General features: G+C 44.2%; 1 protein-coding gene across 2 annotated transcripts in view; it reads left to right on the top strand.

Moving 5' to 3' along the window:
* Positions 1–12,442, top strand: part of DRC9 (dynein regulatory complex subunit 9) — a 132,572-nt gene that overhangs the window by 54,921 nt on the left and 65,209 nt on the right. For both annotated transcript variants that reach the window (XM_085635772.1, XM_085635773.1), the window contains exons 2-4: positions 2,352–2,533; positions 2,949–3,196; positions 6,388–6,516. In XM_085635772.1, the coding sequence (XP_085491898.1) occupies positions 2,352–2,533; positions 2,949–3,196; positions 6,388–6,516 (559 nt within the window). The remainder of the gene's footprint in view (positions 1–2,351; positions 2,534–2,948; positions 3,197–6,387; positions 6,517–12,442) is intronic.

Consider the following 12,442-nt stretch of genomic DNA (forward strand, 5'->3'; position numbering starts at 1 on the left):
CGCCAGGTTCATTTCATGGATGATTTCTGACCAGCTGCCAAAAGAGAATTTATTTATGTTCAAGTTTTGTATAGCGCATCCTTGACCCGCGGGTATCAGGGCGCTTTACAGAGTTTGCACAGAAAATTTACAAGGAATAAATATGAGGAGGAAAATAGTAGGCATACAAGGTAAAAATCTGTAATAGTAGACATACAAGTTAAAAATATTCCCATAAGAATATAGAGTAGATGGTGTTGTAGATGGACGAAAATGTTTGGAGGTAGTGATTGTAGTTCATTTCAGAGGTAGTAAGAACAGATGCATAGTTATTTCCAGAGGTAGTGGAATTCCGGCTATAAGATGGTGAAAGGGGGAAGTTGATTTTAAATTTGGGCGCAATCAGGAGTAAAGTGTTTGAACTTCAAACAGGCCTCTTTCGGCTATCGTTTGATAACTTGTTTGTGAGTTAGATAGGTTTTTCCTTGTAGAGTGCTTTGTGGGTAATGCAGTCCGTTTTGAATATCCTTCTTGCTTCAACTACAATCAATGAAATTAGTTAATGTTTGAAAATACAATTCCATCTGACATATTACATGTCACCAAGTTGATTACTTGATTCATTGTACAACATTTATTTTTTTTAAACTTTATTTTTCAGTTTTACTAACCAACAGACAGTAGTATGGTCAACAGTATACACGATACACAGCAGGTCAGGATGGAAAGGTTCATTGGTCAAATAACAGACGCTTGGGTGGCCTCTCTCCATCCCTCTACGTTGCCAGGCCACACACCAAACAGGCCTCACAAACACCCGTGCATTGCTGCAGTCAAACCTCCCCCCTAGTATCAAATCCCCCCCCCCCCACCCCAGTATCACCTTCCACACTTTCACTCGTGTCCTTGCGATCAGCAGACTTCGTATCTTCGCGCAGGTCTAGAAAGGTGTCCATAAATGTATTGTACAACATTGAGAGCTCAGCCGGTAAATAATTATTAAGAAGTACCAGCTTCTGCTTAGAGACCATATGAATTTAGCGCTAGAAGAAACAGAAAAACATAGACATCAACACTATATTTGAGGAATGTGCTTGTAGTAAGTCATTTAGAGCCTCATAAAGATATGGGAGAATCATGGCGAACCCCTGCCCTAATAGGCTGTTATGGCTCTGAAATTGGTAGAAGGGGCGATCTATATTCACCTGTTAAATGGAACAGAACAATGGGGGCAAATTAAAGCCACATTTGTATATCACAGATGTTCTCAATTGCTTGGAAACCTTTGCAGTCTGGTCTCTCACTTGTATAAGGAGATGTAATCTTTGTATAATGGGACATATACAACCAACTAAAGAAAACCTGAAATATGCAATACCTTTCTATTTTTATTAAAACATGAACGAAAAACATTGGATTCAACACACAATAAAACAGAATTTTGAACTGAATTTCAGGAAATGTGAGGCATATCAGATTTACAAACGAGACTGAGAGAAAAACAGAGGAGTACTTGTCAGAACAATCTGTTTTTCTGTGAAAAATAATTTTTGAAAGAGGTACCTGTAATATAACTATGATATTAATGAACCCAGTGATGACAGTTTCGCTAATGGATGCCATTTTCATAGTCTTGAGAAAGGATCAGGACTTGCCCACTAAAGAGACGTTGCTCTTTTGATCTGTAAAAGTGGGAGATTTGAAACCAGACTTTGGCTTTCCGAGCTGTGTGTTGTGTTTCAAGAAGTCTGAAGCATTTCAGAGTGATAATTCCCAGCACTATCCTGGTAATGTACCAAGACTGTGTAATTGGGCTACTTGATGTTGTGACATCACTTTGGGGGATTGCATTTTTCATTTGTTATGTATGCTTTAAGGTTTATTAATCGTATAGCCGTAACAACAGAGTATACACTTCAATATGCAAAAGCGGCTAAAATAAAGCAAACGGGTGCTAGTTAGAGAAGAAAACAAGGGCGGGGGAAGGGTCAGCCTGCCCAGTTCAATTCAGTCAGACCTCTAGAAGCAACAACATTGTGCAGCACCAGGAAAGAACAAAATCACAGACTACAGGATTGTGACTGAAGCAGTAAAGGGTGATGGCTATTAAATATAACAGGGAAACCAAGGAGAAGGGACTGGAGTGAGAGAACAGGCCTTACATTTGGTCAAAGACTGACATTGGGTCTTGTAGTCTATATGTGAGCTTTATTCACAGTGCACACGGAAACTGTTAGGACAGGACCAGTTCCACAGACCACCATTACTTTCTGAATGCATTAGAGTGCGTTCTACCTAACACCTGTACTGCTTGCTATAGATTTAATAAATATTTGATGTGAGTTTTTATCAGCCAGTGTTTTTCGTTCCAGTGACTGCTGTAGACCTGTATTTTCCCAGAGATCTGCTTAAACAGACGCGACCCGTGATGGAGGCCCTGCCACCGCTGGATGTTTTACGCATCGCTACCATCCTAGAGGACACCCTGGACCAGCTCGCCATACTGGGATACATTATGCCCGTGTCCTACCAGGGCAGACCAGACGCAGGAATCGTAGGTTCCCCATCTGTCAATAATGGCACATTCAGGTTTTGTTTTTATAGAAAGAGGCACCCTTAGGAGCCATGCCCCGTGTGCTAAACAAGAGCCGCTTCTCAAAGAAGAGGCTTTCCTCTCTTTGTCATCACACATCTTAGGTTTATTCCTGTCTCAACTGAAGTGTTTTATCATTCCAAGTGGAGATAGCCTTTCGGTTCTCCACAAACATTGCAAATCATTCAGCTGTATTTTACCCACTACCTAAACTGAAAGGGAATACATGGCCACATCCATATGGGTCCAGTTAACATATGTTGGTGATCAGCAAACAGACCTGCAGGTCATTCATTACACATAGTTGTAGACTTTTGGTAGCGATTGCACCCATGATTAAAATGAATCTCCCTTTGACCTTGATTTTTTGCTGCAGATTGTTGGAAATGAAATCAGCAAAATTCTCAAATCCCAGAAGCTGCTGGAGTGCAAGTATGAGCAGCTGATGTCCTCCCGGGCGGAGTTTCGCCAAACCTTGCGTCCCGAGTCCAAGACACTTGCGGACCTCGGTGAGCAGGTCCAGGAGGTTAGTGGGGAGCTGAAAATGACCAATAACCTCTTCATCAAGAATATGAAGCAGAGCCCGCTGACCTCAGACAACCTCAAGAAGGTCCAAGCTGACCGGTAAGATCACAGGATCCATATAAAGATGTCATACAGCCTCTATATAAGTCACAATTCGTCTGCCTTTTCCAACTAATCTCCTTATACTTGTGCCACCTGTTTAGTGACCACCTGTCCATTTCTGTTGGTGTCTCACAGCCAGTCTCCCATACTCTGGGCCTTATTTAGATCTCAGTGGATGGAATACTCTGTCACAAACATGACGGATATCCCGCCCGCCATAGTGCGATCTCCATAGGATATAATGGGATCGTAATACAGCGGACGGGATATCTGTCACGTTTGTGACGGAGTGTTCCCCTCCACCAAGATCTAAATCAGGCGCTGTGTCTTACTTGCACCTCTTTATGCCTTTGTTGACCATACTTCCTCCACCAGTTTAACTCACTGCTTTGTAATCTTTCTAGCCTTGTGTTCCTGTGGAACTTTCTGCAGTTTTTTCTTTCCTTCCCACTTCTCTTACTCATACGGATCTCTCCTTTGTTTAGCTGTCGCTGCTTATCCTACCTCCTTGGTGGTCTTTGCTCTCTTCTTGTTTATCTCTTCTACCCTATGTCAGTTTCCTTTCCTCCCACTTTTACCATTCTACTCCTGACCCACCCTCAAGATGTCAGTCCTTTATTTGCACTTAGCATGAGATGGAACAACACTTAGAGCGAAGGGTGTTAAGACAAGGTCTGCCTGTTGGACCATCAGTAATGTTCATGCTGGCTTGTTTGACCCACAGAGCACTCGGAGTAAACAGAAGGTGACACACAGTGGTTTATAAAACTCTATATATATTGTTTGGTTTATTGAAGCTGATTAGCCTTCCAGTGGTTGGATTTTTCACTGTGGTGTGAGACCTCAAGCCATACACTTTGGTGAAGTCAGATGCAACTAAGCACCCTTACTATTTAACATTCATGTAGCCTTTCTTTAAGTCTTGATGTCGTATTTGGTGATCCTGTCATTTGTACGCTGACGATACCAGACCTATATGGAGCTGGGTAACAGGGCAGTACAACGACAGCATTAGGGATGCCATATTCACTCCGAGGAGATTATTCCATGTAGCCTGAGCGAGTCTCTTGCTAAGGGTGCCCAAACCAAAATTCATCAGGACATTTACCGGTGACTGGAGCTAACCCTGATGGCTATCACACTCGCTTATCTGCCCCAACACCCTACCCCGCCTGCCCGAGAAATCTGACCACATCGCAGATGGTTCACAGTGCTGGGGGTACCAAGTGGAAGGAAGAAAGAAAGAAGCAATGGTGCACTCGGATTCAAGCAGCCTGTTCCAGGTACCGCCTTGTGCACAACTGAGCCCTGATGCTTTCCCTGAAAGGAAGAGTGAGACCAACACATAAAACTGCAAAACACCAAATTCCTTTCTAACCAGCACACAATGAACGTTTAATGGTGGGGACTTCCTCCATGGGTAGCACTAAATACCGTAACTAGGCACTGGGCACAACTGGAATTCTAACCAAGTACCAGTTACCTGCGGCTTCAGATTCCACAGCCCTGTAGTGGCACTCGCAACCTGTGGCTCACAGCGGTTAAAAAGAAGGCAACCACACTGAAAAGAGAATGAAAAGAAAGAAGCCTTTTCAGGGGTGCTGGGGCAAGGGTAGAAGTGAAGAGATAGTGTGAACTAGTGTAGCAGGAAGCTGATCTCCTGGCTGTGAGGATACTTACACTAGCGCAGTCAGTTTCACTCTGGAACTCCTCTCCTTCCTGACCTGAAAGTAGATGTTTAAGGCAGCTAGGGTTTTACCTGTTCTGCTCCCCAATTTTGGTTCTATGGCTTCCACAGTCCTACCTTCTACCTATCTATCTCTGGCCCAGCACTCAATGCTGAGGGTGCAGCTGACAACATTGCGCAGTAAGGCTCCAAGACTCCAAAAGGCATGGGGTCCTGGGTTTGCGTCTGACTTTGCACTGACTACCTCTGGTAGTTAGCCAGTAAGGTATGATCCTTGGCAGTCAGTGAGCCAGCTCAGTAAGGTGACCTGTTTGAATTGTAGAGTTCCAATGGGAAATACACTCATGGACCTCCAGAGTCCACACAAACCCTTGATAGGTCCCTCTAATCTACACCACTCTAAAGAACAAGGGACCTTGATAGGTCTCCTAGTCAAAATAACAAAGAGGGGCAAAAGAAGACTGCAGGGTGTCTGCATCTCTGGCATGGAACTCCCTACTCTGAGAGTGAAGACATGTTTGGTGTTCAATGGAGGAATAAAAACCTTTATATGTGTCTGACCTGCTACGCTCTTATGTGTAGTTTGCTTATTTAGACTTAAATGAGTTCCTTTACAACACCTAAGAGATGGCCGTCACCGGAATAGTGCGCTCTATAAATTCATTCATTCATTTATCCTGCTTTCCTCTTGCATGATCCATGCGTCGTCCTCGCTGTCATTCTTTTTCTCCCCATTTTAACCTGCCAAGTATGTTCCGTTTCAACCCATCCATCTTCCTATAACTGCCCCTCTCAATCACAACATGTTTCATTTTGCTAGTTTCTGCCCACTGCTTGCATTCTTCTACTTGTCCTCATGCACAACCACTCAGCAAGTTTCCCTCTTTCTTTTAATATTCATTTGCCTGACTTTCTATTTAGAGCTGGATTGATAGCACAACTGTCTGGTTCACCTACGGTTACCAGTCCTTTAAAATCTACGGCGTAGGCTTTAGCTACACCCAGAGGAATATTTCTCCCTCAACTGGTCCTGTTGCAGTTTGCTGCATCATTCCACCTTCCATGAAGTGCTTGAGAAACTGTTTTACATCTGAGAAGTACTCTCAATCACACAACGTTTGCCCCATTCAATTCTCTACCCCCTTACATGCATTCGTACAGACGCTGTGCTTTTTGCATATTTTTCAACAGGACTGCCAACAGCAGTAGTGCTCTCTTTAATGTAATAAACAGCATTTGTGAATGTAATACATGTAAACGCAATTATGAATGTCTGTGTTTACCTGTGTTGGTACATTAAAGCCCAATCTCAGTGGCTTTGCCAATGCTTATTATCTTTTTATGGCCTTCTCCCCTCAACCTTTTTCAACTCTTCTCCGAATCTTGCCCTTCTTGCTTACATCCTCCCAATTGACCGTGACCTTTTTTTTATTTGCTTGTATTTCTAGTGTTTTAGACTTCATGGTCTCAAACTATATTCACACGTTGTCCCTTTCGACAGACAGTTTGTGGCTGATGTGTTAAACGAGGCACATATTGAACTAAAGACTCAGGGGACCTTCAATAGCCTTCTGCTGGCCGTGGGAAGAGAAAAGAAGAAGAAAGCGGATTTCCTGAACACTGTGGCAAGGTGAGCCTCCTCTAAACAAATTCATCACAAGCTGCTTCTGTACAAACATCAGCCGGTGAGCGTGCTCATAACCTCTGCCGACACCTGTTTGTGAGTTGATCCCTGTAACAAGAGGGCTAGGACGATGTGGTAAAAGCGATGAGTGCCTGAGACGGTCAGGTGGACGGGTCCTGTTGAGCTTTCAGAAGGCCAAGTCCAGTCAGTCAGGAGGGTGTTTGGATACGTGTGTTATAGAGAAGGTCGCCTCTTCCACTCCTGTTTGAAGGTCTGCCTTGGGAGGGTCATTTCATGCTTCTCAGGGGAGTGAATTTGTTTTGGGCCCATCTCATAGCTATAAATGTGTAGGTCCAGGCAACGTTTGCTGTCTAGAAGGCTTTCCAGAAATGCATCGTCAGAGACCTGGTTGGATATACCCATCAATTTCCAGGGACAACATTACATTCTGGTTTGAGTATTGTGCTGATTAGGGAGCCCGGAGTAGAGTGAAGTTATTGCCAGGTTAATTTTTAGGCGACAACAGCCTGTGGAGCTTGGTAACCTGCCTGTTCATCTGTGGACATAAACAAAGCTTAGGCCAGGTGCCCATTAGGGTGTCAGCCAGGTATTCACTCAATGTTAATGGAGGCTCAGAGGAGGTCTGTCCAGGTTGCAAAAACTTGGTTAACACTTTAGTTTTGACTTCCACAGTTGGCAGCTGTAATTCTACTATCCCCACTGCCCGTCTCATACCCACAGCACAGCAATGCCGCCACTGTCTTTTATTGATGACCCAGAAGGAGAACATAACCCAGTGTCTGGGGATGTGTCTAATCCCCTGGCAATGTCCACGTTATCATCCTAAAGTTGGGGAAATAATCTCCATCATCATATCCAAAGGCTAGTTGACTCTCATCCGAGTCGCAAACAAAATGTTTTTAGACCGCTGAGGTGCGCCTCCAAGTCATGGTTTTGACTCAGTCAGATTGAACTGAGGCTGGGTGCGTCAGTAATGCTTCTGGACACCTGGGGCCAAGATGAATTTGGTTCGGACTATAGGAAAGGGGTCTGCATCTGCTGCCGCAAGGGAACTCGAGGTGGGTTCAGGATGAGTAGCAGCACAGAAGGCAGACCCGCTGACGGTAAACCGACTGGAGGTCCTCATGGACCCTTAGGGACCAAAAGCACGCCAAAGGGAGCTGGAAGAGGGCCAAAGATTCACAACATGGCTTCTCTAAAGGCCTCCGGTTTTTGTAACGTCGCTGGTAGAGTTGGAAACTGGGGGTGCATCGGAATCAGTTGGAGCATCTGCTCCTCGGCGGGGGACTGGGGGAGACCGTAAGGCTTGCTCATGTCCTCAGCATTCCCCGGCTGAGATTGGCTGGACTGGGATGAATCCCAGTTGGCCTTCTTGTGCTTCCACTTCAACTTACCAGAAGACCTGAACCGCAATGAGGCCCTGTCACAGGAACGGGTCTCGCTAATAACATCGACAGGGAGCAGTACTCCTGAGACTTCATTCAGTGTTCATCGATTTACAGCTTCACTCCGCGCTCCCAGATCGCATTTGGATTCATAAGGGCACACTGCTTGTAGGACTTGGAGTCCTGCCCTGAACCCAAACCCAAGAGGGACACCTAATGGGGATCTGTTAGAGACATCTGTTAGGGACAGTCCCAACAAGGCTTAAACCCTGTAGTTTTAGTAGGGGACACAGTTCTCTTGCACACTGGAACAAAGCAGAATTTGTCAACTGACAAGGAATAGGTTGGTGATGTCGACGTACAAAGGTGGCACTTCTATGTGATTGCATTGTCACATAGGGGGCGTAACAAAGTCAACGTGGAATTGCACGGCACACAGGAGCAATGCTGTTTAAATCTTCCAGAAACAGCGTGGCGCTTGGGGATATTCTAAAGGTGTGGTATCTCCACTTAAAAGTATCTATCAGAAATATTTTTTCAAGATCACAATATTTAAGGATTTCTTAGAAATCAACAAAACACATTTCCTTCCTGTTAGGGAAGATACTCTACAATGGGAGCTCAATATAGCTCTTTCAAGAAGTCTTGACTTCCCTTTCGAGCCGATACATGAAGCCTCCTTTTAACACCTTTTTTGAATGCAGCATTCTTATCACTTCAGCCTGCAGGGTCAGTGAGATTTAGACCTCTGCTCCCACGAACCTTGTACAGTAATGCATAAAAATAAAGAGGTTATGAGGGACTACCCTACCTTTCTTACCTAAGGCTGTTTCTAATTTTCATTCAAATCAATCTATATCTCTATCTTCTTTGAAAATCTATTCTCTCCAGTAGAGAGATTTTGACATCATAAGATGTAAGGAGGATTTTTGACAGAACCAAAGACCTTAGAAAACAAACACAGCTTTTTGTAAACTGTGTGTCAGGGTCAACACCCTCTATTGTGCCTCGCTCCTGCTTCCCACCCTTTCAGCTCCCCAGCAGTCCAGAGCTCCATTGTCAGCCCCTGTTGGTCGTGGGCCTTTGGCACCCTGGTTTGGAAAGGACCCCCCCCCCTCCCCATGGCCCGTCCTGCTCTTTGCCCAAAGAACTTGATCCCTTGATACAGTCTTTGCCTTTCCTACTTATGTACCCCCATGCATTCCATACATTCATTTATTTTCTGCACATTTATGATTTGTACATTTGTGCTGCATTTAATATTGCTTGCACATGTATAACATTTGCTTTCTAATAGTTTGATAGTGCATCAGTTATTTCATATATATTTATTATGTTTTAAAATGCTTTATACAAATAAGTGGAGGTGCAACTAGATCAATACATTCATTCTTGCATTTGACGATATTCATTGCAAAGTATGCCTTGTTCAAAATAATCAAAAAGGTGTATTTAAGCTAGGTACAGCTAAGCATTAGACAGAGAGGAAAAATCTTCAGCCTCCTGGGAGAGTGGATTTCATGCAAGCAAAGCTGTAAACATCATTCGTAAATTCCACAGGCAGGCTTCCAAGAGCCGGTTTGCCCATATCTACCTGCTGGGGACTCGTCAACTCTCTGAGCGCAGCAAAAGAGAACGACCTTCTCAATGTGCAACAGCAAAATTGTTCTTCAAGCGAGTTTATGTGGGTAAGAGGCCACCTTAGAAACTCGTATAGGCCAGGAGACAGCTCACCTATGGGCAAGAAAGGAAGGGTTGGAGAACATAGACAGGTTCCATCATTTTTAGCGCAAGAAAATTCTGAAACACCATTCCTGTCACAAAGTTGCAATTCATTTTAATATTTTGTTTATCCATTGCTTTCATTGGCATTATTTTTTTTCATTTTTATAGGTTCACATTATTTGTACGAGGATAGGACATTTCTTTTAATAAAATCATAAAAATATATAGTGTGTCTGTTCATGATGAAAAAAGATTCGGAACCCACTAATACCTGAGAGTCACAGGACGGACAGTTACCCAGACGCACCATCCTCGTGTAATGTACAGAGAAATTGTAGGCTACAGTCCATCAGGCTTCTTGTCTAAAGTTAGTCATTTGGCGGAAAGTCTGCACTTTCTCCACAGGATCTAGAAAAATGACTATTGCACTGTATTTCGCATCGAATAATAATGCACCTCCTTCACAGACCTGGAAGGAAGTCTCCCAGAACCATCATCTCGCACACAACCTGCCCAATGTTTACCATTTATGTATGGGTGCATGAAATATCGAGATCGCGCAGGATGTGGGTGGCCATCTCAGATGTGGTTCTATTTAAATCGCTTCAGTCAGTAAGACTCTACGGCAGTTGCTCTCATACGAGTACATCGCTTCAGTCAGTAAGACTCTACGGCAGTTGCTCCCAAACTAGTACATCGCTTCAGTCAGTAAGACTCTATGGCAGTTGCACCCATACTAGTACATCGCTTCAGTCAGTAAGACTCTACGGCAGTTGCTCCCATACTAGTTCATCGCTTCAGTCAGTAAGACTCTATGGCAGTTGCTCCCATACTAGTATATCGCTTCAGTCAGTAAGACTCTACAGCAGTTGCTCCCATACTAGTTCATCGCTTCAGTCAGTAAGACTCTATGGCAGTTGCTCCCATACTAGTACATCGCTTCAGTCAGTAAGACTCTACGGCAGTTGCTCTCATACTAGTACATCGCTTCAGTCAGTAAGACTCTATGGCAGTTGCTCTCATACTAGTACATCGCTTCAGTCAGTAAGACTCAATGGCAGTTGCTCCCATACTAGTATATCGCTTCAGTCAGTAAGACTCTACGGCAGTCGCTCCCATACTAGTACATCGCTTCAGTCAGTAAGACTCTATGGCAGTTGCTCCCATACTAGTACATCGCTTTAGTCAGTAAGACTCTACGGCAGTTGCTCCCATACTAGTACATCGCCTCAGTCAGTAAGACTCTATGGCAGTTGCTCTCATACTAGTACATTGCTCCAGTCAGTAAGACTCTATGGCAGTTGCTCCCATACTAGTATATCGCTTCAGTCAGTAAGACTCTACGGTAGTTGCTCCCATACTAGTACATCGCTTCAGTCAGTAAGACTCTATGGCAGTTGCTCCCATACTAGTACATTGCTTCAGTCAGTAAGACTCTATGGCAGTTGCTCCCATACTAGTACATCGCTTCAGTCAGTAAGACTCTATGGCAGTTGCTCCCATACTAGTATATCGCTTCAGTCAGTAAGACTCTACGGCAGTCGCTCCCATACTAGTACATCGCTTCAGTCAGTAAGACTCTATGGCAGTTGCTCCCATACTAGTACATCGCTTCAGTCAGTAAGACTCTACGGCAGTTGCTCCCATACTAGTACATCGCTTCAGTCAGTAAGACTCTTTGGCAGTTGCTCCCATACTAGTACATCACTTCAGTCAGTAAGACTCTATGGCAGTTGCCCCCATACTAGTACATCGCTTCAGTCAGTAAGACTCTATGGCAGTTGCTCCCATACTAGTATATTGCTTCAGTCAGTAAGACTCTATGGCAGTTGCTCCCATACTAGTACATCGCTTCAGTCAGTAAGACTCTATGGCAGTTGCACCCATACTAGTATATCGCTTCAGTCATTAAGACTCTACGGCAGTTGCTCTCATACGAGTACATCGCTTCAGTCAGTAAGACTCTACGGCAGTTGATCCCATACTAGTTCATCGTTTCAGTCAGTAAGACTCTATGGCAGTTGCTCCCATACTAGTACATCGCTTCAGTCAGTAAGACTCTACGGCAGTTGCTCTCATACTAGTACATCGCTTCAGTCAGTAAGACTCTATGGCAGTTGCTCTCATACTAGTACATTGCTTCAGTCAGTAAGACTCAATGGCAGTTGCTCCCATACTAGTATATCACTTCAGTCAGTAAGACTCTACGGCAGTCGCTCCCATACTAGTACATCACCTCAGTCAGTAAGACTCTATGGCAGTTGCTCTCGTACTAGTACATTGCTCCAGTCAGTAAGACTCTATGGCAGTTGCTCCCATACTAGTATATCGCTTCAGTCAGTAAGACTCTACGGTAGTTGCTCCCATACTAGTACATCGCTTCAGTCAGTAAGACTCTATGGCAGTTGCTCCCATACTAGTACATCGCTTCAATCAGTAAGACTCTATGGCAGTTGCTCCCATACTAGTATATCGCTTCAGTCAGTAAGACTCTACGGCAGTCGCTCCCATACTAGTACATCGCTTCAGTCAGTAAGACTCTACGGCAGTCGCTCCCATACTAGTACATCGCTTCAGTCAGTAAGACTCTATGGCAGTTGCTCCCATACTAGTACATCGCTTCAGTCAGTAAGACTCTATGGCAGTTGCTCCCATACTAGTATATCGCTTCAGTCAGTAAGACTCTACGGCAGTTGCTCTCATACGAGTACATCGCTTCAGTCAGTAAGACTCTACGGCAGTTGCTCCCAAACTAGTACATCGCTTCAGTCAGTAAGACTCTATGGCAGTTGCACCCATAC

Source organism: Triturus cristatus, chromosome 11 (genome assembly GCF_964204655.1).
Source record: "Triturus cristatus chromosome 11, aTriCri1.1, whole genome shotgun sequence".
In the NCBI taxonomy this organism is placed as follows: domain Eukaryota; kingdom Metazoa; phylum Chordata; class Amphibia; order Caudata; family Salamandridae; genus Triturus; species Triturus cristatus.